Consider the following 26489-nt stretch of genomic DNA (forward strand, 5'->3'; position numbering starts at 1 on the left):
GTTCGTCAGGATACATGTGGAAGAAAGAAAGGGATTGTGGTCTTGTTTGAATATGATGTGATGTGATTGTGGTCTTGTCTGAATATGATGTGATGTGATTGTGGTCTTGTCTGAATACGATGTGATGTGATTGTGGTCTTGTCTGAATATGATGTGATTGTGGTCTTGTCTGAATATGATGTGATTGTGGTCTTGTCTGAATACGATGTGATGTGATTGTGGTCTTGTCTGAATATGATGTGATTGTGGTCTTGTCTGAATATGATGTGATTGTGGTCTTGTCTGAATATGATGTGATTGTGGTCTTGTCTGAATACGATGTGATTGTGATTATGATGTGATTGTGGTCTTGTCTGAATATGATGTGATGTGATTGTGGTCTTGTCTGAATATGATGTGATGTGATTGTGGTCTTGTCTGAATATGATGTGATGTGATTGTGGTCTTGTCTGAATATGATGTGATGTGATTGTGGTCTTGTCTGAATATGATGTGATGTGATTGTGGTCTTGTTTGAATACGATGTGATTGTGGTCTTGTCTGAATATGATGTGATTGTGGTCTTGTCTGAATATGATGTGATTGTGGTCTTGTCTGAATACGATGTTATTGAAATGTGATTGTGCCTCTACTGCCTGTGATTACAGTATGTTGTCCATGTTACTCTGGTATATGAAATGTAGCTGTTTTCTGTAAAGTTATGATTTCTAAATAACCAAATGAAATGGCCTCCCTCCCCTCAGGTCCGGCCGTCGTCTTCGGGCCCTCAGTTTGCCACCGCCGCCAACGGAACACCGCCCCAGCAGCCTTTGCAGCAGTCCCCACAGGTCGCCATGGCCTCAGGCTCCCCTCTCCCCAACTGTGTGGCCCGGTCGCCGCAGACGCCCACCCAGGCCCAGACGCAGGCCGGCCCCAGACCAGGGAATGGATTTATGATGAACCCAGGCCAAGGTGTGGGCCAGGCGGGTACAGGCTCCAATGGCCCTGGAGTCCCCACTGGAATCCAAGGGCCTGGGCCGGTGACCTCTGAACTGTCGCCTGCTGAGCAACTGAAAGCGATGGCGGCACAGCAGCGCGCTAAGCTAATGCAGCAGCAGAAACAACAGCAACAACAGCAGCAGGCTAACTGGTCCCCAGCCGGAGCTCCAACCAGCCCCTACGCCTCTGCTCCTTTCAACCAGCAGGACAAGCCCAACAGCCCGATGATGTACCCACCTCAAGCCTTCAACCAGCAGGACAAGCCCAACAGCCCGATGATGTACCCACCTCAAGCCTTCAACCAGCAGGACAAGCCCAACAGCCCGATGATGTACCCACCTCAAGCCTTCAACCCTGGCCAACAGGGCCCCCTGGTGGCTGGGATGACCTCGAGCAACGGCCCTAAAGCTCCCATGAACAACTACCTCCCTCAGAACCCCCACAACCACATGGGCATGATAAGTCAACAACAACAACAACAACAACAACAGACAAACAACATGGGCGCCCAACAGAACACCCTCTCTAAACAACAACAACAACAACAACAACTACAACAGCAGCAAACGGCAGCCATGTTGTCCTACAACAACACAAAGCCGCTGAGTCACTTCAGCACGATGGGGGTTGATCACATGGGGCAGAGGATGACCCCGCCCATGGGATCACAGGTCAAGAACCCCATGATGCCCCCATACATGCAGCAGGGAGGGGTGCAGGGGGCGGGGCCGGGCCAGACCCAGGGACCAATCCCGGGCCAGACGGCTCACCTCAGCGAGGAGCAGAAGAGGATGCTGCTGATGAAGCAGAAGGTGCTGAACCAGAGCATGCCCTACAGCGCCATGCAGCCCCACGGACAGGTAGGACGGATGCCATTTTGGATCTGTTGCAGGCTTTGTAATGTGGAATTGGTGAAACTGGAGCAGAAACCCATTTTGGCTCTGGTTTAGTTTGTGTGGTGCTTTTTACTGTGTGGGATTGGTGATTCTGGAGAATGGTTTATAGGTAGTCGCTTTGTGTAGAGCTTTTTACTGTGTGGGATTAAAGCACCATTATGGCTCTGGTTGTTTTTCTGGATAAACTTTTACAGTGTGAATAGTGGTGATTACTGTGCAGAACGGGAGCCATCTTGTCTTCTGGTTGTGCTTTGTACAATGTGGAATTAGTGAAACTGGTGTCCATTTTGGTTCTGTTTTTTTCCTTGTAATGGTTCATTGTACAGGGTGGATTGAGAAATGGAAGCCCTATTTGCAACGCTCAGACAGCGATGCTCTCAACACAAGGCCTCAACAGTTGTGGTTATTGTTTGGCCTTGAGAGAGGAGAGCTAGCTGGTGAACACACATCTCTCTCTGTCTGTCTCTCTCTCCTCTGTCTACTGTAACTGCGTGTAGATCCTAACAGTAGTTTACATTTTTCAGTCAGGAATCCAGTTTTAAAAATGAGCCCAAGGTGAGACGATCCGTCTCTCTCTCTAACTGACAGTTCGTCATGGAAACATTCTGATTCTAGAACCTTGATTATTTTTTAAACTCCCAGCGGTTGCCCCAGTAACAAGCTACAGTAGCACTGGCAATAGGAAAAATAAATGGTGAAAGGTATTGATGTCTTTGCACCACAAGCAGCAGCACCCTCTTCTTCTCCCTCTCTCCTCCCTCCTCTTCCTCTCCTCCCTCCCTGATAGTCTATCGGTTGGTCATTTAGGGCGCCGACGCTAGGCTTAACGAATCCGTACTTCATATCCCCATCCGTCACAGTTGAGCTCAGATGGGAGTGCCTCTCCCACTACTAGGATAGCGGCTAGCTGGAGCTATTTGTTTGGCTAACCTAGCCTGGTGGTTAGCGTAGCAGCTGGCTACTCAATAGGGTGTCAATCCATCACAGCTTGATAATGATAAGGCGCTAAACCAACCTCAGTTGTCGAGCTCTGCCGTTGAGCTACCGTGTAGTTAGTAGCTAGCGGTTAAGGCATGGTAAGCTCGCTAAATGCTAACGCTAATACTATGTTGAATGCAAAGTGACTGTGTCTGAGTGGAAGTCTTTGTGTTTGTGTTAGCTAAACGGTGTGTGTGTGTGCTTCAGAAGGAGTGTGTGCTTCAGAAGGAGTGTGTGCTTCAGTGTGTTATCGAGAGGAGAGGAGGCGAGCGGCAGTATAACGTGGCGCTGGCCCTTTAAGAGGAGGGGATAAACCCATTAGCTCATGACCAGTGAATTACTGTCATTAGAGATGGAGGTGTGTGTACACCCTCTGCTTCCCCCTCCCTCTTCCCCTTTAAACAGACAGACTCCTCTCTCTCTCTCTCTCTCTCTCTCTCTCTCTCTCTCTCTCTCTCCCTTTCTCTCTCTCTCTCTCTCTCTCTCTCTCTCTCTCTCTCTCTCTCTCTCTCTCTCTCTCTCTTTCTCTCTCTCTCTCCCTATCTAACAGACACACTCTTTCTCTTTCTCTCTCTCTCTCTCCCTTTAAACAGACACTCTCTCTCTCTCTCTCTCTCTCTCTCTCTCTCTCTCTCTCTCTCTCTCTCTCCCTTTAAACACACACTCTCTCTCTCTCTCTCTCTCTCTTTAAACAGACACTCTCTCTCCCTCTCTCTAAACAGACACTCTCTCTCCCTCTCTCTCTTTAAACAGACTCTCTCTCTCTCTCTCTCTCTCTCTCTCTCTCTCTCTCTCTCTCTCTCTCTCTCTCTCTCTCTCTCTCTCTCTCTCTCTCTCCCTTTAAACAGACTCTCTCTCTCTCTTTCTCTCTCTTTAAACAGACACACTCTCTCTCCCTCTCCCTCTCCCTCTTTCCCTTTAAACAGACACACTCCCAGTCCTTTAAACAGAATTTCTCTCTGTCTCTGTCTCTGTCTCTCTCTGTCTCTGTCTCTGTCTCTCTCTCTCTCTCTCTCTCTCTCTCTTTCTCTCTCTTGTTCATGATATGCCTACAGTCACCCACTCCTCCTCTTCCCCCTATGCCAGCAGCACTCAGCACCAATAAAGAAGACGATTTATTAAAATTGGGGCCTTTGCGGCTGCCGCCCGAAGATAGAGCGGGAGAGAAACTGAGAGAGAGGAGGAGGAGAGAGAGACTGAAAGAGAAAGAGACTAGGAGAGAGGGACTGAAAGAGAAAGAGACTGAGGCAGAGGAGAGAGGAGAAAGGGACTGAGGGAGAGGAGAGAGGAGAAAGAGACTGAGGGAGAGGAGAGAGGGACTGAGGGAGAGGAGAGAGGAGACTGAGGGAGGAGGAGAGAGGGGAGAAAGAGACTGAGGGAGGAGGAGAGAGGGACTGAGGGAGAGAGAGAGAGGGACTGAGAGAAAGGACTGTGGGAGGAGAGAGGGACTGAGGGAGAGACTGGAGAGAGGGACTGAGGGAGAGGAGAGAGGGAGGAGAGAGGGAAGGGAGAGGGAGAGAGGAGAAAGAGACTGAGGGAGAGGAGAGAGGGACTGAGGGAGAGAAAGAGAGAGGAGAGGAGAGAGACTGAGGGAGAGGAGAGAGGGGAGATAGAGACTGAGGGAGAGGAGAGAGGAGAAAGAGACTGAGAGAGAGGAGAAAGAGACTGAGAGAGAGGAGAAAGAGACTGAGGGAGAGGAGAGAGGGACTGAGGGAGAGGAGAGAGGACTGAGGGAGAGGAGAGAGGGACTGAGGGAGAGGAGAGAGGGACTGAAATAGAGAGGGACTGAGGGAGAGGAGAGAGGGACTGAGGGAGGGAGAGGAGAGAGGGACTGAAAGAGAGAGGGACTGAGGGAGAGGAGAGAGGGACTGAGGGAGAGGAGAGAGGGACTGAAAGAGAAAGAGACTGAGGGAGAGGAGAGAGGGACTGAGGGAGAGGAGAGAGGGACTGAAAGAGAAAGAGACTGAGGGAGAGGAGAGAGGGACTGAGGGAGAGGAGAGAGGGACTGAAAGAGAAAGAGACTGAGGGAGAGGAGAGAGGGACTGAAAGAGAAAGAGACTGAGAGGAGAGGGACTGAGGGAGAGGAGAGGGACTGAGAGACCAAGGGAGAGGAGAGAGGGACTGAGGGAGAGGGAGAGGGACTGAGAGACCAAGGGAGAGGAGAGAGGGAGAGAGGGACTGGTAGAGGAGAGAGGGACTGAGGACTGAGGGAGGAGAGGGACTGAGGGAGACTGAGGGAGAGGGAATGAGAGAGAGGAGAGGACTGAGGGAGGGACTGAGACTGAGGGAGAGGAGAGAGGGACTGAGAGACTGAGGGAGAGGAGAGAGGGACTGAGGGAGAGGAGAGAGGGACTGAGGGAGAGGAGAGAGGGACTGAGGGAGAGGAGAGGGACTGAGAGACTGAGGGAGAGGAGAGAGGGACTGAGGGAGAGGAGAGAGGGACTGAGGGAGAGGTTTATATTAAGGAAAACAGGATAATAGGAGAAAGAGTGGATGTAGACTGAAGAAGCAAAGAGCAAGAAAGAGAAGGGAACGAAATGCAGAGATATTTGAGAGAGAGAAGGAGAGGATGTGAAAGACCGAGGAGAAAGAGGCAGGAAAGGGAGGATTGGGAGGGAAACAGAAAGGTGTGTCGACCACCTACCCGTTATTCATATTGCTGTGTCTTTTTACATATGTTGTCCCACTTGACCCTTGACCCTAAAACCCGGTCTGTAAAGAGTTCTACGGAACCAGACTATCAAACAGCACCGGGCTTATCGGACTGACTCACATGGAAAAGAAACATGTTCGTGTGTCGGGGAGGGGCTGATGTTGGCAGTGTTTATCTCCTCCCACGGCCCCCTGGGTAAAGCCGTGTGTATGCTTGTCTTTGATGGTGTCTGTGTGTGTGTTGCAGGAGGGGTAATATTAGCACTGTCATCTCACAGGTGGCTTGGGTTAGAACCGTGTGCGTGTGTGTGTGTGTGTGTGTGTGTGTGTGTGTGTGTGTGTGTGTGTGTTGCGTGTGTGTGTGTTGCGTGTGTGTGTGTGTGTGTTGCAGGAGGGGTAATAATAACACTGTTTATCCCCCACAGCGCCACTGTGTATATCCCTGGGTAGACGCTGGTGTGTGTGTTGGCTCACAGGTGGCTGGGTTCGACCCCTCTCCGTGTGTGTGTGTACGGTGTGTGTGTGTGTGTGTGCTAATCCTGTTAGCAGCTGTTTAGAGAGACTTCAGCCTGGCTCTTCAAAAGCTCGTTAGTCAAGCTTTAATTGTCGTCGGCTCCTCGCTTTGCATATCACCATGACGCTAATTTATGCTCCGTCGGCGGCACGGTTACCGTGGTGGTGGTGCCTGGCTGGCAGGCTGTCGCCGTGGAAGCGGCTAGGTGGGGGTTAGAGAGTGATATGGTGTGTGTGTGTTTTGGGCTGGGCTGGGTTGAAGCAAGATAAATGTGGGTGGGCGGGTCTCTCAGGCTGTGATCTGAATAATGATTGGTGGAAATGAGATTGACAGGTGTGGAGATCTCTGGAGAGCTGGTGTCATCCAATGAAATGGGAGCGAGGTGCGTGTGTTATTTACGCATTTTTGTTCTTTCGCATTTGACGCATGGTAGGTGGGTTCGACGACGTGTGTGTGTGTGTGTGTGTGTGTGTGTGTGTGTGTGTGTGTGTGTGTGTGTGTGTGTGTGTGTGTGTGTGTGTGTGTGTGTGTGTGTGAACCCCACATGGTGACTGCAGGCGGTACTGCTGCCACTGCTAGTGCTAATAGCCCTGTGAGTCATGCCCCCCCGACACACACACACTGCAAACAAACAGACACAGACACGGCCACTCAAACACCCACAGGCACACACCAGCCCTGCCCCTCTTCCTCTCTCTGTGGTGAGGTCTATTTCACCCATCAGTCTCTCCTCTCTTCCCTCTTCATCTCTTTTGTTATCCCCTCCTCCTGCCCTCATCCAGAGCCACACACACACACACACACACACACACACACACACACACACACACACACACACACACACACACACACACACACACACACACACACACACACACACACACACACACACACACACACACACCTTCACCAGAGAGAGAGGTGTAAAAAAAAAGGCAGACAGAGAAAGAGATCACCCCATCACTTTGCTTCTCTCCCCTCCCCCCTACTCTCGTTATCTACAAGAGCTGGATATTACCTTCCCTCCCTCTCTCTCTCTCTCTCTCTCTCTCTCTCCCTCCCTCCCCTTCCCACTCCTTATTATCTCCCTCCCTCTCGTTCTCTCTCCATCTCCGTTTGCCTCTCTCTGCCCCCCTCTTCCTCGGTGCTCTCTCTCTTTCTCTCTCTCCCCACACGTGTCAGGGCTTGAGCTGAGCTGCTCTCAGATCCTGTTGAGAGCCTCTGAGGAGAACGAGGGAGGATGGAGAGGAGGAGGAGGGGGCAGGCAGGGGAAGGCTGTGTTCCGTCATGTTCTCTGCTGCACTGGCTTCCTGCTAACACTGACACCAGACTAACTGTCTCTCTCCTCATTCCTCTCTTCTCCTTTCTTTACCCTTCCTCCTCTTCCCCCTCCTCTTAACTCCTCTTCTCTCTCTCTCTCTCTCTCTCTCTCTCTCTCTCTCTCTCTCTCTCTCTCTCTCTCTCTCTCTCCCTCTGTCCCTCTCTCTCTCTCTCTCTCTCTCTCTGTCTCTCTCTGTCTCTCTCTCTCTCTCTCTCTCTCTCTCTCTCTCTGTCTCTCTCTCTCTCTCTCTCTCTCTCTCTCTCTCTCTCTCTCTCTCTCTCTCTCTCTCTCTCTCTCTCTCCTCTCTTCCCTCCATCTCTTTTAACCAGTCCTACTCCTCCTGTTCTCTCTCTCTCTCTCTCTCTCTCTCTCTCTCTCTCTCTCTCTCTCTCCTCTCTTCCCTCTATCTCTTTAACCAGTCCCACTCCTCCTGTTCTCTCTCTCTCTCTCCTCTCTTCCCTCCATCTCTTTAACCAGTCCTACTCCTCCTCTTCTCTCTCTCTCTCTCTCTCTCTCTCTCTCTCTCTCTCTCTCTCTCTCTCTCTCTCTCTCTCTCTCTCTCTCTCCTCTCTTCCCTCTATCTCTTTAACCAGTCCCACTCCTCCTGTTCTCTCTCTCTCTCTCCTCTCTTCCCTCCATCTCTTTAACCAGTCCTACTCCTCCTGTTCTCTCTCTCTCTCTCTCTGTCTCTGTCTCTCTCTCTCTCTCTCTCTCTCTCTCTCTCTCTCTCTCTCTCTCTCTCTCTCTCTCTCTCTCTCTCTCTCTCTCTCTCCTCTCTTCCCTCTATCTCTTTAACCAGTCCCACTCCTCCTGTTCTCTCTCTCTCTCTCTCTCCTCTCTTCCCTCCATCTCTTTAACCAGTCCCACTCCTCCTCTTCTCTCTCTCTCTCTCTCTCTCTCTCTCTCTCTCTCTCTCTCTCTCTCTCTCTCTCTCTCTCTCTCTCTCTCTCTCTCTCTCTCTCTCTCTCTCTCTCTCTCTCTCTCTCTCTCTCTCTCTCTCTCTCTCTCTCTCTCTCCTCTCTTCCCTCCATCTCTTTAACCAGTCCTACTCCTCCTCTTCTCTCTCTCTCTCCTCTCTTCCCTCCATCTCTTTAACCAGTCCTACTCCTCTCTCTTCTCTCTCTCTCTCTCTCTCTCTCTCTCTCTCTCTCTCTCTCTCTCTGTCTCTCTGTCTCTCTCTCTCTCTCTCTCTCTCTCTCTCTCTCTCTCTCTCTCTCTCTCTCTCTCTCTCCTCTCTTCCCTCCATCTATTTAACCAGTCCTACTCCTCCTCTTCTCTCTCTCTCTCCTCTCTTCCCTCCATCTCTTTAACCAGTCCTACTCCTCCTCTTCTCTCTCTCTCTCCTCTCTTCCCTCCATCTCTTTAACCAGTCCTACTCCTCCTCTTCTCTCTCTCTCTCTCTCTCTCTCTCTCTCTCTCTCTCTCTCTCTCTCTCTCTCTCTCTCTCTCTCTCTCTCTCTCTCTCTCCTCTCTTCCCTCCATCTCTTTAACCCGTCCCACTCCTCCTCTTCTCTCTCTCTCTCTCTCTCTCTCTCTCTCTCTCTCTCTCTCTCTCTCTCTCTCTCTCTCTCTCTCCTCTCTTCCCTCCATCTCTTTAACCAGTCCTACTCCTCCTCTTCTCTCTCTCTCTCTCTCTCTCTCTCTCTCTCTCTCTCTCTCTCTCTCTCTCTCTCTCTCTCTCTCTCTCTCTCTCTCTCTCTCTCCTCTCTTCCCTCCCTCTCTTTAACCCCTCCCTCCTCTCTCTCTCTCTCTCTCTCTCTCTCTCTCTCTCTCTCTCTCTCTCTCTCTCTCTCTCTCTCTCTCTCTCCTCTCTTCCCTCCATCTCTTTAACCAGTCCTACTCCTCCTCTTCTCTCTCTCTCTCTTTCTCTGTCTCTCTCTCTCTATCTCTCTCTCCCTCTCTCTCTCTCTCTCTCTCCTCTCTTCCCTCCATCTCTTTAACCCAGCCCTACTCCCCTGTGCTTAGTGTTAGTTCTACTCCACTAAACCTGATCAATACAAGATCAACACACACCAACAAATCCAACTGCATCAGCAGAGAGCAGTGGGAGGGAAAGTGATTGCTGGGCAACCCCCCCCGAAACTCCCCCGTTAAATGTGTTTGGTTTGCTCCGGCGGTGCCAGAGAAAACACACTGAGACAAACCATCTCCACACACCTCGGGGGGTGTTAATGGAGGGTCGATACTCAGCTCAACAACAGGCTGTTATTATATATTAGTAGTGGGAGGCTGTTATTATATAGTAGTAGGAGGCTGTTATTATATAGTAGTAGGGAGGCTGTTATTATATAGTAGTAGGAGGCTGTTATTATATAGTAGTAGGGAGGCTGTTATTATATAGTAGTGGGGAGGCTGTTATTATATAGTAGTGGGAGGCTGTTATTATATAGTAGTAGGGAGGCTGTTATTATATAGTAGTAGGAGGCTGTTATTATATAGTAGTAGGGATGCTGTTATTATATAGTAGTGGGGAGGCTGTTATTATATAGTAGTAGGAGGCTGTTATTATATAGTAGTAGGAGGCTGTTATTATATAGTAGTAGGGATGCTGTTATTATATAGTAGTGGGGAGGCTGTTATTATATAGTAGTAGGAGGCTGTTATTATATAGTAGTAGGGAGGCTGTTATTATATAGTAGTAGGAGGCTGTTATTATATAGTAGTGGGAGGCTGTTATTATATAGTAGTGGGAGGCTGTTATTATATAGTAGTAGGGAGGCTGTTATTATATAGTAGTGGGGAGGCTGTTATTATATAGTAGTGGGGAGGCTGTTATTATATAGTAGTGGGAGGCTGTTATTATATAGTAGTAGGGAGGCTGTTATTATATAGTAATAGGAGGCTGTTATTATATAGTAGTAGGGAGGCTGTTATTATATAGTAGTAGGGAGGCTGTTATTATATAGTAGTAGGGAGGCTGTTATTATATAGTAGTAGGAGGCTGTTATTATATAGTAGTAGGGAGGCTGTTATTATATAGTAGTAGGGAGGCTGTTATTATATAGTAGTAGGAGGCTGTTATTATATAGTAGTAGGGAGGCTGTTATTATATAGTAGTAGGAGGCTGTTATTATATAGTAGTAGGGAGGCTGTTATTATATAGTAGTAGGGAGGCTGTTATTATATAGTAGTAGGAGGCTGTTATTATATAGTAGTAGGGAGGCTGTTATTATATAGTAGTGGGGAGGCTGTTATTATATAGTAGTAGGGAGGCTGTTATTATATAGTAGTAGGGAGGCTGTTATTATATCGTAGTGGGGAGGCTGTTATTATATAGTAGTAGGGAGGCTGTTATTATATAGTAGTAGGGAGGCTGTTATTATATCGTAGTGGGGAGGCTGTTATTATATAGTAGTAGGGAGGCTGTTATTATATAGTAGTAGGAGGCTGTTATTATATAGTAGTAGGGAGGCTGTTATTATATAGTAGTGGGGAGGCTGTTGTTATATAGTAGTAGGAGGCTGTTATTATATAGTAGTGGGGAGGCTGTTGTTATATAGTAGTGGGGAGGCTGTTATTATATAGTAGTAGGGAGGCTGTTATTATATCGTAGTGGGGAGGCTGTTATTATATAGTAGTAGGGAGGCTGTTATTATATAGTAGTAGGAGGCTGTTATTATATAGTAGTAGGAGGCTGTTATTATATAGTAGTAGGGAGGCTGTTATTATATAGTAGTGGGGAGGCTGTTGTTATATAGTAGTAGGAGGCTGTTATTATATAGTAGTGGGGAGGCTGTTGTTATATAGTAGTGGGGAGGCTGTTATTATATAGTAGTAGGAGGCTGTTATTATATAGTAGTAGGGAGGCTGTTATTATATAGTAGTAGGGAGGCTGTTATTATATAGTAGTAGGAGGCTGTTATTATATAGTAGTAGGGAGGCTGTTATTATATAGTAGTAGGAGGCTGTTATTATATAGTAGTGGGGAGGCTGTTATTATATAGTAGTAGGGAGGCTGTTATTATATAGTAGTGCTGGCCCATGTTGACTCCAATGCTTCCCACAGGCGTGTCGCGTTGGCTGAATGTCATTTGGGTGGTGGATCATTCTTGATACACAAGGGAAGCCCAGCAGCGTTGCAGTTCTTGACACAAACCGGTGCGCCTGACACCTACTACCATACCCCCTGTTCAAAGATACTTAAATATCTTATCTTACCCATTCACCCTCTGAATGACACAGACACAATCCATGTCTCAATTGTCTCGAGGCTTAAACATCCTTCTTTAACCCGTCTCCTCCCCTTCATCTACACTGATTGGTGGATTTAACCCGTCTCCTCCCCTTCATCTACACTGATTGGTGGATTTAACCTGTCTCCTCCCCTTCATCTACACTGATTGGTGGATTTAACCTGTCTCCTCCCCTTCATCAACACTGATTGGTGGATTTAACCCGTCTCCTCCCCTTCATCTACACTGATTGGTGGATTTAACCCGTCTCCTCCCCTTCATCTACACTGATTGGTGGATTTAACCCGTCTCCTCCCCTTCATCTACACTGATTGGTGGATTTAACCTGTCTCCTCCCCTTCATCTACACTGATTGGTGGATTTAACCTGTCTCCTCCCCTTCATCTACACTGATTGGTGGATTTAACCCGTCTCCTCCCCTTCATCTACACTGATTGGTGGATTTAACCCGTCTCCTCCCTTCATCTACACTGATTGGTGGATTTAACCCGTCTCCTCCCCTTCATCTACACTGATTGGTGGATTTAACCCGTCTCCTCCCTTCATCTACACTGATTGGTGGATTTAACCCGTCTCCTCCCCTTCATCTACACTGATTGGTGGATTTAACCTGTCTCCTCCCCTTCATCTACACTGATTGGTGGATTTAACCTGTCTCCTCCCCTTCATCTACACTGATTGGTGGATTTAACCCGTCTCCTCCCCTTCATCTACACTGATTGGTGGATTTAACCCGTCTCCTCCCCTTCATCTACACTGATTGGTGGATTTAACCCGTCTCCTCCCCTTCATCTACACTGATTGGTGGATTTAACCCGTCTCCTCCCTTCATCTACACTGATTGGTGGATTTAACCCGTCTCCTCCCCTTCATCTACACTGATTGTGGATTTAACCCGTCTCCTCCCCTTCATCTACACTGATTGGTGGATTTAACCCGTCTCCTCCCCTTCATCTACACTGATTGGTGGATTTAACCCGTCTCCTCCCCTTCATCTACACTGATTGGTGGATTTAACCCGTCTCCTCCCCTTCATCTACACTGATTGGTGGATTTAACCCGTCTCCTCCCCTTCATCTACACTGATTGGTGGATTTAACCCGTCTCCTCCCCTTCATCTACACTGATTGGTGGATTTAACCCGTCTCCTCCCCTTCATCTACACTGATTGGTGGATTTAACCCGTCTCCTCCCCTTCATCTACACTGATTGGTGGATTTAACCCGTCTCCTCCCCTTCATCTACACTGATTGGTGGATTTAACCCGTCTCCTCCCCTTCATCTACACTGATTGGTGGATTTAACCCGTCTCCTCCCCTTCATCTACACTGATTGGTGGATTTAACCCGTCTCCTCCCCTTCATCTACACTGATTGGTGGATTTAACCCGTCTCCTCCCTTCATCTACACTGATTGGTGGATTTAACCCATCTCCTCCCCTTCATCTACACTGATTGGTGGATTTAACCCGTCTCCTCCCCTTCATCTACACTGATTGGTGGATTTAACCCGTCTCCTCCCCTTCATCTACACTGATTGGTGGATTTAACCCGTCTCCTCCCCTTCATCTACACTGATTGGTGGATTTAACCCGTCTCCTCCCCTTCATCTACACTGATTGGTGGATTTAACAAGTGACATCAATAAGGGATCATAGTTTTCACCTGGATTCACCTGGTCAGTCTGTCATGGAGAGAGCAGGTGTTCCTAATGTTTTGTTCACTCATTCCGGTATACAATACAACTGGGGATTCGAACCGGCTACAGGCCCAACTCCTTGGCCGTTGGACGACCTACCGGTATTAACTGACATCACATGATACATGGTGAGAATGAGCTCCATTTCCTGTCTGTAAGACGCCATGCTAAAATATTGCTTTTGTGTGTGTGTGTGTGTCTGCGTGCGGTAGTGTGTGCGTGTGTGTGAGTCTGCGTGCGGTTTTGTGTGCGTGCCGGTGGTAGTGTGTGTGTGAGTATGCGTGTAGTGTGTGTGTGTGTGTGTGTGTGTGACTGCGTGTGGTAGTGTGTGTGTGTGTATGTGTCTGCGTGTGGTAGTGTGTGTGTGAGTGTCTGCGTGTGGTAGTGTGTGTGTGTGTGTGTGTCTGCGTGTGGCAGTGTGTGTGTGTGTGTCTGCGTGTGGTAGTGTGTGTGTGTGTGTGTGTGTGTGTGTGTGTGTGTGTCTGCGTGTGGTAGTGTGTGTGTGTGTGTGTGTGTCTGCGTGTGGTAGTGTGTGTGAGTATGCGTGTGTGTGTGTGTGTGTGTGTGTGTGTGTGTGTGTGTGTGTGTGTGTGTGTGTGTGTCTGCGTGTGGTGTTTTTTTTGTGTCTGGGGGCAAATCATTCTTATTCTGTGTCTGGGCCAGACAGGAGGGTAGTGGAGAAGGAGGGTAGAGGAGAGGAGGTGAGGAGAGGAGAGGAGGAGGAGAAGGAGGGGAGAGGAAATGAGGGGAGGAGGGGAAGGGAGGAGGGGAGAGGAGGGGGAGGAGGGGAAGGAGAGGAGAGGAGGGGAGAGGGAAAAGAGAGAAGGAGGGGAGAGGAAATGAGGGGAGGAGGGGAAGGGAGGAGGGGAAAGGAGGGGAGGAGGGGAAGGGAAAGGAGGGGAGGAGGGGAAGGGAAAGGAGGGGAGGAGGGGAAGGGAAAGGAAAAGAGAGAAGGAGGGGAGAGGAGAGCCACAGCACAGTGAGATCCCTGCATACTAAATAGACTGGTGTCGCCCCAGCCAGCACCTGCCAGGCTACACACACACACACACACACACACACACACACACACACACACACACACACATTCCTCTGCCACTCACACCTCATGCCAGCTCAAAGTTTGGCCGCCTCAGCCTGCTCCAGGTTGCCATGGACACCATGGCCCACAGCCCCTAGCAGCCAGAATCAATGGGAAGCTTCAAGACTAGAGAGAGAGGGAGAGAGAGAGGCAGGGGGTAGAGAGAGCGAGAGAGGGAGAGGAAGGGTGAGGGGAGGCAGGGGGTAGAGGGAGAGAGAGAGAGAGGGAGAGGAAGAGGGGGAGGGAGAGGCAGGGGGTAGAGAGAGAGAGGAAGAGGGTGAGGGGAGGGAGAGGTGGGGGTAGAGAGAGAGAGAGAGGGAGAGGGAGAGGCAGGGGGTAGAGAGAGAGCGAGAGAGGGAGGGAGAGGGAGAGGCAGGGGGTAGAGAGAGAGCGAGAGAGGGAGAGGGTGAGGGGAGAGGCAGGGGGTAGGGAGAGGGGAGGGAGAGGCAGGGGTAGAGAGAGGGAGAGGGAGAGGAAGAGGGGAGGGAGAGGCAGGGGGTAGAGAGGGAGAGGAGAGGGTGAGGGGAGGGAGAGGCAGGGGGTAGAGAGAGAGAGGAGAGGGAGGGGGTAGAGAGAGAGGGGAGGGAGAGGCAGGAGGGTAGAGGGGGTAGAGAGAGAGAGAGAGGAAGAGGGTGAGGGGGAGGGAGAGGGTGTGTGTGTGTCTTGGTCGAGGATGGGAAGGCACAGATGTGACCTCACCCCTGTCCCCAAAGTGCCCCCTCTCTCCCCATCTGCTCTGACACACACTCCGAGTCCACTGACGAGATGGATTTCTGGTGCTGTTCCTGTTCAAGATAACGTGTGTTGTACTCTTTTCCTATACTTCTATGAGGCATATAGCTGACAGCAGGAACACATGGCTCTGTCTTCAGTAAGAATAGACAGTAGTAATAGTGGTCTGATAATATGACTGGGGTGTTAGTGGTCTGATAATATGACTGGGGTGTTAGTGGTCTGATAATATGACTGGGGTGTTAGTGGTCTGATAATATGACTGGGGTGTTAGTGGTCTGATAATATGACTGGGGTGTTAGTGGTCTGATAATATGACTGGGGTGGTCTGATAATATGACTGGGGTGTTAGTGGTCTGATAATATGACTGGGGTGTTAGTGGTCTGATAATATGACTGGGGTGTTAGTGGTCTGATAATATGACTGGGGTGTTAGTGGTCTGATAATATGACTGGGGTGTTAGTGGTCTGATAATATGACTGGGGTGTTAGTGGTCTGATAATATGACTGGGGTGATAGTGGTCTGATAATATGACTGGGGTGTTAGTGGTCTGATAATATGACTGGGGTGATAGTGGTCTGATAATATGACTGGGGTGATAGTGGTCTGATAATATGACTGGGGTGATAGTGGTCTGATAATATGACTGGGGTGTTAGTGGTCTGATAATATGACTGGGGTGTTAGTGGTCTGATAATATGACTGGGGTGTTAGTGGTCTGATAATATGACTGGGGTGATAGTGGTCTGATAATATGACTGGGGTGATAGTGGTCTGATAATATGACTGGGGTGATAATATGGTCTGATAATATGACTGGGGTGGTCTGATAATATGACTGGGGTGGTCTGATAATATGACTGGGGTGGTCTGATAATATGACTGGGATAGTGGTCTGATAATATGACTGGGGTGGTCTGATAATATGACTGGGGTGATAGTGGTCTGATAATATGACTGGGGTGGTCTGATAATATGACTGGGGTGGTCTGATAATATGACTGGGGTGGTCTGATAATATGACTGGGGTGTTAGTGGTCTGATAATATGACTGGGGTGTTAGTGGTCTGATAATATGACTGGGGTGGTCTGATAATATGACTGGGGTGGTCTGATAATATGACTGGGGTGGTCTGATAATATGACTGGGGTGATAGTGGTCTGATAATATGACTGGGGTGTTAGTGGTCTGATAATATGACTGGGGTGTTAGTGGTCTGATAATATGACTGGGGTGGTCTGATAATATGACTGGGGTGTTCTGATAAATATGACTGGGGTGTTAGTGGTCTGATAATATGACTGGGGTGGTCTGATAATATGACTGGGGTGTTCTGATAAATATGACTGGGGTGTTAGTGGTCTGATATTATGACTGGGGTGGTCTGATAATATGACTGGGGTGGTCTGATAATATGACTGGGGTGTTAGTGGTCTGATAATATGACTGGGGTGTTAGTGGTCTGATAATATGACTGGGGTGTTAGTGGTCTGATAATATGACTGGGGTGTTAGTGGTCTGATAATATGACTGGGGTGGGGATAATATGTGATAGTGGTCTGATAATATGACTGGGGTGTTAGTGGTCTGATAATATGACTGGGGTGTTAGTGGTCTGATAATATGACGGGGTGGTCTGATAATATATGACTGATAATATGACTGGGGTGATAGTGGTCTGATAATATGACTGGGGTGTTAGTGGTCTGATAATATGACTGGGGTGTTAGTGGTCTGATCATATGACTGGGGTGATAGTGGTCTGATAATATGACTGGGGTGTTAGTGGTCTGATAATATGACTGGGGTGATAGTGGTCTGATAATATGACTGGGGTGTTAGTGGTCTGATCATATGACTGGGGTGGTCTGATAATATGACTGGGGTGTTAGTGGTCTGATAATATGACTGGGGTGTTAGTGGTCTGATAATATGACTGGGGTGTTAGTGGTCTGATAATATGACTGGGGTGTTAGTGGTCTGATAATATGACTGGGGTGTTAGTGGTCTGATAATATGACTGGGGTGTTAGTGGTCTGATAATATGACTGGGGTGTTAGTGGTCTGATAATATGACTGGGGTGTTAGTGGTCTGATAATATGACTGGGGTGTTAGTGGTCTGATAATATGACTGGGGTGTTAGTGGTCTGATAATAGGACTGGGGTTAGTGGTCTGATAATATGACTGGGGTGTTAGTGGTCTGATAATATGACTGGGGTGTTAGTGGTCTGATAATATGACTGGGGTGTTAGTGGTCTGATAATATGACTGGGGTGTTAGTGGTCTGATAATATGACTGGGGTGTTAGTGGTCTGATAATATGACTGGGGTGTTAGTGGTCTGATAATATGACTGGGGTGTTAGTGGTCTGATAATATGACTGGGGTGTTAGTGGTCTGATAATATGACTGGGGGGTCTGATAATATGGTGGTCTGATAATATGACTGGGGTGTTAGTGGTCTGATAATATGACTGGGGTGTTAGTGGTCTGATAATATGACGGGGGTGATAGTGGTCTGATAATATGACTGGGGTGTTAGTGGTCTGATAATATGACTGGGGTGTTAGTGGTCTGATAATATGACTGGGGTGATAGTGGTCTGATAATATGACTGGGGTGTTAGTGGTCTGATAATATGACTGGGGTGTTAGTGGTCTGATAATATGACTGGGGTGTTAGTGGTCTGATAATATGACTGGGGTGTTAGTGGTCTGATAATATGACTGGGGTGTTAGTGGTCTGATAATATGACTGGGGTGTTAGTGGTCTGATAATATGACTGGGTTTTAGTGGTCTGATAATATGACTGGGGTGTTAGTGGTCTGATAATATGACTGGGGTGTTAGTGGTCTGATAATATGACTGGGGTGTTAGTGGTCTGATATTATGACTGGGGTGTTAGTGGTCTGATAATATGTTAGTGGTCTGGGGTGATAGTGGTCTGATAATATGACTGGGGTGGTCTGATAATATGACTGGGGTGATAGTGGTCTGATAATATGACTGGGGTGATAGTGGTCTGATAATATGACTGGGGTGTTAGTGGTCTGATAATATGACTGGGGTGTTAGTGGTCTGATAATATGACTGGGGTGATAGTGGTCTGATAATATGACTGGGGTGGTCTGATAATATGACTGGGGTGTTAGTGGTCTGATAATATGACTGGGGTGATAGTGGTCTGATAATATGACTGGGGTGTTAGTGGTCTGATAATATGACTGGGGTCTGTTAGTGGTCTGATAATATGACTGGGGTGTTAGTGGTCTGATAATATGACTGGGGTGTTAGTGGTCTGATAATATGACTGGGGTGTTAGTGGTCTGATAATATGACTGGGGTGTTAGTGGTCTGATAATATGACTGGGGTGTTAGTGGTCTGATAATATGACTGGGGTGTTAGTGGTCTGATAATATGACTGGGGTGTTAGTGGTCTGATAATATGACTGGGGTATTTAGTGGTCTGATAATATGACTGGGTTTTAGTGGTCTGATAATATGACTGGGGTGTTAGTGGTCTGATAATATGACTGGGGTGTTAGTGGTCTGATAATATGACTGGGGTGTTAGTGGTCTGATAATATGACTGGGGTGTTAGTGGTCTGATAATATGACTGGGGTGTTAGTGGTCTGATAATATGACTGGGGGTTAGTGGTCTTAATAGTGGGGGTCTGATAATATGACTGGGGTGATAGTGGTCTGATAATATGACTGGGGTGTTAGTGGTCTGATAATATGACTGGGGTGTTAGTGGTCTGATAATATGACTGGGGTTTTAGTGGTCTGATAATATGACTGGGGTGTTAGTGGTCTGATAATATGACTGGGGTGTTAGTGGTCTGATAATATGACTGGGGTGTTAGTGGTCTGATAATATGACTGGTCTGATAATATGACTGGGGTTAGTGGTCTGATAATATGACTGGGTGTTAGTGGTCTGATAATATGACTGGGGTGTTAGTGGTCTGATAATATGACTGGGGTGTTAGTGGTCTGATAATATGACTGGGGTGGTCTGATAATATGACTGGGGTGTTAGTGGTCTGATAATATGACTGGAGTTTTAGTGGTCTGATAATATGACTGGGGTGTTAGTGGTCTGATAATATGACTGGGGTGTTAGTGGTCTGATAATATGACTGGGGTGTTAGTGGTCTGATAATATGACTGGGGTGATAGTGGTCTGATAATATGACTGGGGTGTTAGTGGTCTGATAATATGACGGGGTGGTCTGATAATATGACTGGGGTGTTAGTGGTCTGATAATATGACTGGGGTGTTAGTGGTCTGATAATATGACTGGGGTGTTAGTGGTCTGATAATATGACTGGGGTGTTAGTGGTCTGATAATATGACTGGGGTGATAGTGGTCTGATAATATGACTGGGGTGTTAGTGGTCTGATAATATGACTGGGGTGTTAGTGGTCTGATAATATGACTGGGGTGTTAGTGGTCTGATAATATGACTGGGGTGATAGTGGTCTGATAATATGACTGGGGTGTTAGTGGTCTGATAATATGACTGGGGTGGTGGTCTGATAATATGACTGGGGTGTTAGTGGTCTGATAATATGACTGGGGGTTAGTGGTCTGATAATATGACTGGTCTGATAATATGACTGGGGTGATAGTGGTCTGATAATATGACTGGGGTGATAGTGGTCTGATAATATGACTGGGGTGTTAGTGGTCTGATAATATGACTGGGGGGTGGTCTGATAATATGACTGGGGTGTTAGTGGTCTGATAATATGACTGGGGTGATAGTGGTCTGATAATATGACTGGGGTGATAGTGGTCTGATAATATGACTGGGGTGATAATATAGTGGTCTGATAATATGACTGGGGTGATTGTGGTCTGATAATATGACTGGGGTGTTAGTGGTCTGATAATATGACTGGGGTGATAGTGGTCTGATAATATGACTGGGGTGTTAGTGGTCTGATAATATGACTGGGGTGATAGTGGTCTGATAATATGACTGGGGTGGTAGTGGTCTGATAATATGACTGGGGTGATAGTGGTCTGATAATATGACTGGGGTGTTAGTGGTCTGATAATATGACTGGGGTGGTCTGATAATATGACTGGGGTGTTAGTGGTCTGATAATATGACTGGGGTGTTAGTGGTCTGATAATATGACTGGGGTGTTAGTGGTCTGATAATATGACTGGGGTGTTAGTGGTCTGATAATATGACTGGGGTGTTAGTGGTCTGATAATATGACTGGGGTGTTAGTGGTCTGATAATATGACTGGGGTGTTAGTGGTCTGATAATATGACTGGGGTGATAGTGGTCTGATAATATGACTGGGGTGTTAGTGGTCTGATAATATGACTGGGGGGTGGTCTGATAATATGACTGGGGTGTTAGTGGTCTGATAATATGACGGGGGGTGGTCTGATAATATGACTGGGGTGTTAGTGGTCTGGGGTGTTAGTGGTCTGATAATATGACTGGGGTGTTAGTGGTCTGATAATATGACTGGGGTGTTAGTGGTCTGATAATATGACTGGAGTTTTAGTGGTCTGATAATATGACTGGGGTGTTAGTGGTCTGATAATATGACTGGAGTTTTAGTGGTCTGATAATATGACTGGGGTGTTAGTGGTCTGATATTATGACTGGGGTGTTAGTGGTCTGATAATATGACTGGGGTGATAGTGGTCTGATAATATGACTGGGGTGGTCTGATAATATGACTGGGGTGATAGTGGTCTGATAATATGAGTGGGGTGATAGTGGTCTGATAATATGACTGGGGTGGTCTGATAATATGACTGGGGTGATAGTGGTCTGATATTATGACTGGGGTGATAGTGGTCTGATATGACTGGGGTGGTCTGATAATATGACTGGGGTGGTCTGATAATATGACTGGGGTGGTCTGATAATATGACTGGGGTGATAGTGGTCTGATAATATGACTGGGGTGTTAGTGGTCTGATAATATGACTGGGGTGGTCTGATAAATATGACTGGAGTTTTAGTGGTCTGATAATATGACTGGAGTTTTAGTGGTCTGATAATATGACTGGGGTGGTCTGATAATATGACTGGGATGATAGTGGTCTGATAATATGACTGGGGTGGTCTGATAAATATGACTGGAGTTTTAGTGGTCTGATAATATGACTGGAGTTTTAGTGGTCTGATAATATGACTGGGGTGATAGTGGTCTGATAATATGACTGGGGTGATAGTGGTCTGATAATATGACTGGGGTGATAGTGGTCTGATAATATGACTGGGATGATAGTGGTCTGATAATATGACTGGGGTGATAGTGGTCTGATAATATGACTGGGGTGTTAGTGGTCTGATAATATGACTGGGGTGTTAGTGGTCTGATAATATGACTGGGGTGTTAGTGGTCTGATAATATGACTGGGGTGTTAGTGGTCTGATAATATGACTGGGGTGTTAGTGGTCTGATCATATGACTGGGGTGGTCTGATAATATGACTGGGGTGGTCTGATATTATGACTGGGGTGGTCTGATATTATGACTGGGGTGATAGTGGTCTGATATGACTGGGGTGGTCTGATAATATGACTGGGGTGGTCTGATAATATGACTGGGGTGGTCTGATAATATGACTGGGGTGGTCTGATAATATGACTGGGGTGATAGTGGTCTGATAATATGACTGGGGTGTTAGTGGTCTGATAATATGACTGGGGTGGTCTGATAAATATGACTGGGGTGGTCTGATATTATGACTGGGGTGGTCTGATATTATGACTGGGGTGATAGTGGTCTGATATGACTGGGGTGGTCTGATAATATGACTGGGGTGGTCTGATAATATGACTGGGGTGGTCTGATAATATGACTGGGGTGGTCTGATAATATGACTGGGGTGGTAGTGGTCTGATAATATGACTGGGGTGGTCTGATAATATGACTGGGGTGGTCTGATAATATGACTGGGGTGTTAGTGGTCTGATAATATGACTGGGGTGATAGTGGTCTGATAATATGACTGGGGTGATAGTGGTCTGATAATATGACTGGGGTGGTCTGATAATATGACTGGGGTGGTCTGATAATATGACTGGGGTGGTCTGATAAATATGACTGGGGTGATAGTGGTCTGATAATATGACTGGGGTGATTGTGGTCTGATAATATGACTGGGGTGTTAGTGGTCTGATAATATGACTGGGGTGTTAGTGGTCTGATAATATGACTGGGGTGTTAGTGGTCTGATATTATGACTGGGGTGATAGTGGTCTGATAATATGACTGGGGTGATAGTGGTCTGATAATATGACTGGGGTGGTCTGATAATATTTCTGAACTACACACAAGGACAGACAGGAAGTCAGGAGAGGCACATGTTCGGAATCACACACACACATTCCAGGAGAATTAGAAGGGGGAGGGAGAGAGACGCACACACACCAATGATATGTAGAGTGAAAGAAAGAGAGACAGAGTAGAGACCGTGGAGAGAAGAAGAGGGAGACACAGAGTAGAGACCGGAGAGAAGAAGAGGGAGAGACAGAGTAGAGACCGGAGAGAAGAAGAGGGAGACACAGAGTAGAGACCTTGGAGAGAAGAAGAGGGAGACAGAGTAGAGACTGGAGAGAAGAAGAGGGAGAGACAGAGTAGAGACTGGAGAGAAGAAGAGGGAGAGACAGAGTAGAGACCGGAGAGAAGAAGAGGGAGAGACAGAGTAGAGACTGTGGAGAGAAGAAGAGGGAGAGGCAGAGTAGAGACCGGAGAGAAGAAGAGGGAGAGACAGAGTAGAGACCGGAGAGAAGAAGAGGGAGAGACAGAGTAGAGACCGGAGAGAAGAAGAGGGAGAGACAGAGTAGAGACCGGAGAGAAGAAGAGGGAGAGACAGAGTAGAGACCGGAGAGAAGAAGAGGGAGAGACAGAGTAGAGACCGGAGAGAAGAAGAGGGAGAGGAGAGACAGACAGTAGAGACCGGAGAGAAGAAGAGGGAGAGACAGAGTAGAGACCGGAGAGAAGAAGAGGGAGAGACAGAGTAGAGACCGGAGAGAAGAAGAGGGAGAGACAGAGTAGAGACCGGAGAGAAGAAGAGGGAGAGACAGAGTAGAGACCGGAGAGAAGAAGAGGGAGGAGAGAAGAAGAGGGAGAGACAGAGTAGAGACCGGAGAGAAGAAGAGGGAGAGACAGAGTAGAGACCGGAGAGAAGAAGAGGGAGACACAGAGTAGAGACCATGGAGAGAAGAAGAGGGAGACACAGAGTAGAGACCATGGAGAGAAGAAGAGGGAGAGACAGAGTAGAGACCATGGAGAGAAGAAGAGGAGAGACAGAGTAGAGACCGGAGAGAAGAAGAGGGAGAGACAGAGTAGAGACCGGAGAGAAGAAGAGGGAGAGACAGAGTAGAGACCGGAGAGAAGAAGAGGGAGAGACAGAGTAGAGACCATGGAGAGAAGAAGAGGGAGACACAGAGTAGAGACCATGGAGAGAAGAAGAGGGAGACACAGAGTAGAGACCGGAGAGAAGAAGAGGGAGAGACAGAGATGTCTGCAGAGCTTTGAGGATTATGGGTAGATTTGGACTGTTTTGTTGCAAGATTCTTTTTCTCTGAGCAATTTGCCTGGAACGTCTTGAACACCGTTAATCCTCTCTTAAAGAACCCTAATCCTGCTAGCATGTACCTGATACTGAGGGAGTGGAGGGAGGTCGGGATAGAGAGGGGGATGCTTAGAGAGACCCAACATTAAGGAAAGCTTTATTACGGACTCAGTGAGCATAGCCTTGCTATTGAGAAAGGCCTCCGAAGGCAGACATGGCTCTCAGGAGAAGACAGGCTATGTGCACACTGCCCACAAAATGAGGTGGAAACTGAGCTGCACTTCCTAACCTCCTGCCCAATGAATGATCACATTAGAGACACATATTTCCCTCAGATCACACAGATCCACAAAGAATTTGAAAACAAATCCAATTTTGATAAACTCCCATATATCTACTGGATAAAATACCACAGTGTGCATCACAGCAGCAAGATTTGTGACCTGTTGCCACGAGAAAAGGGCAACCAGTGAAGAACAAACACCATTGTAAATACAACCCATATTTATGCTTATTTATTTTCCCTTTTGTACTTTAACTATTTGCACATCATTATAACACTGTACATAGACATAATATGACATTTGAAATGTCTGTATTCCTTTGGATATTTTGTGCGTTTATCATCTATTTCACTTGCCTTGGCAATGTGAGCGTATGTTTCCCATGCCAATAAAGGTGTCTGAGTTGAGAGGGAGGGAGAGAGGAGACTGGGGGGGGGAGTTCTGTCATTTAGTCTGTAAAGGCCTTGATGTCCAGTGATTTCAGAAAGTATTCAGACCCCTTTGTTACGTTACAGCCTTTTTCTAAAAATGGGTCAACTTGTTATTTTCCCTCATCAGTCTACACACAATACCCCGTAATGAGGTCACAATACCCCGTAATGAGGTCACAATACCCTGTAATGAGGTCACAATACCCCGTAATGAGGTCACAATACCCCGTAATGATGTCACAATACCCCGCAATGATGTCACAATACCCCATAATGAGGTCACAATACCCCGTAATGAGGTCACAATACCCCACAATGAGGTCACAATACCCCGCAATGAGGTCACAATACCCCATAATGAGGTCACAATACCCCGTAATGAGGTCACAATACCCCGCAATGAGGTCACAATACCCCGCAATGAGGTCACAATACCCCGTAATGAGGTCACAATACCCCGCAATGAGGTCACAATACCCCGCAATGAGGTCACAATACCCCGCAATGAGGTCACAATACCCCGTAATGAGGTCACAATACCCCGTAATGAGGTCACAATACTCTGTAATGAGGTCACAATACCCCTCAATGAGGTCACAATACCCCGTAATGAGGTCACAATACCCCGCAATGAGGTCACAATACCCCGTAATGAGGTCACAATACCCCGTAATGAGGTCACAATACCCTGTAATGAGGTCACAATACTCTGTAATGAGGTCACAATACCCCGTAATGAGATCACAATACCATGTAATGAGATCACAATACCATGTAATGACATCACAATACCCTGTAATGACATCACAATACCCCGTAATGAGGTCACAATACCCCGTAATGAGGTCACAATACCATGTAATGACGTCACAATACCCCGTAATGAGGTCACAATACCCCGTAATGAGGTCACAATAACCCCATAATGACATCACAATACCCCGTCATGACGTCACAATAACCCGTCATGACGTCACAATAACATTTACATTTTACATTTAAGTCATTTAGCAGACGCTCTTATCCAGAGCGACTTACAAATTGGTGCATTCACCTTATGACATCCAGTGGAACAGCCACTTTACAATAGTGCATCTAAATCTTTTAAGGGGGGTGAGAAGGATTACTTTATCCTATCCTAGGTATTCCTTAAAGAGGTGGGGTTTCAGGTGTCTCCGGAAGGTGGTGATTGACTCCGCTGTCCTGGCGTCGTGAGGGAGTGTGTTCCACCATTGGGGAGCCAGAGCAGCGAACAGTTTTGACTGGGCTGAGCGGGAACTGTACTTCCTCAGTGGTAGGGAGGCGAGCAGGCCAGAGGTGGATGAACGCAGTGCCCTTGTTTGGGTGTAGGGCCTGATCAGGTGGATAACCCGTCATGACGTCACAATAACCCTTAATGACATCACAATACCCCGTAATGAGGTCACAATACCCTGTAATGAGGTCACAATACCCTGTAATGAGGTCACAATACCATGTAATGACGTCACAATACCCTGTAATGACGTCACAATACCCTGTAATGACGTCACAATACCCCGTAATGAGGTCACAATACCCCGTAATGAGGTCACAATACCATGTAATGACGTCACAATACCCTGTAATGACGTCACAATACCCTGTAATGAGGTCACAATACCCCGTAATGAGGTCACAATACCATGTAATGACGTCACAATACCCCGTAATGACGTCACAATACCCCGTAATGACGGCACAATACCCCGTAATGAGGTCACAATAACCCCATAATGACATCACAATACCCCGTCATGAAGTCACAATAACCCTTAATGACATCACAATACCCCATAATTACAAATTGAAAACAGGTTTTTAGAAAGTTTTGATCTTTTGATTTGAGAGTTGATATTGAACTCCTGTTTCCATTGATCAACCTTGAGATGTTTCTACAACTTGATTGGAGTCCACCTGTGGTAAATTCAATTGATTTGATGTGATTTGGAAAGGTACACACCTGTCTATATAGGGACCACAGTTGACAGTGCATGTCAGAGCAAAACCCAAGCCATGAGGTCGAAGGATTTGTCCCAGAGCTCCGAGACAGGATTGTGTCGAGGCACAGATCTGGGGAAGGGTACCAAAACATTTCTGCAGCATTGAAGGTCCCCATTAACATAGTGGCCTCCATCAGTG

The 26489-nt window shown here is 47.3% G+C and overlaps 1 protein-coding gene across 1 annotated transcript in view; it reads left to right on the forward strand.

The window, feature by feature from the left end:
- Positions 1-719: 719 nt before the first annotated feature.
- LOC127923371 (mastermind-like protein 3) overlaps positions 720-26489 on the forward strand; it is a gene marked incomplete at its 3' end in the record, with an annotated part of 47145 nt that continues 21375 nt past the window's right edge. The window contains exon 1 of the mRNA XM_052507371.1: positions 720-1838. Coding sequence (XP_052363331.1) covers positions 720-1838 — 1119 coding nt within the window. The remainder of the gene's footprint in view (positions 1839-26489) is intronic.

Source organism: Oncorhynchus keta, unplaced genomic scaffold (assembly GCF_023373465.1).
Source record: "Oncorhynchus keta strain PuntledgeMale-10-30-2019 unplaced genomic scaffold, Oket_V2 Un_contig_2943_pilon_pilon, whole genome shotgun sequence".
Classification (NCBI taxonomy): domain Eukaryota; kingdom Metazoa; phylum Chordata; class Actinopteri; order Salmoniformes; family Salmonidae; genus Oncorhynchus; species Oncorhynchus keta.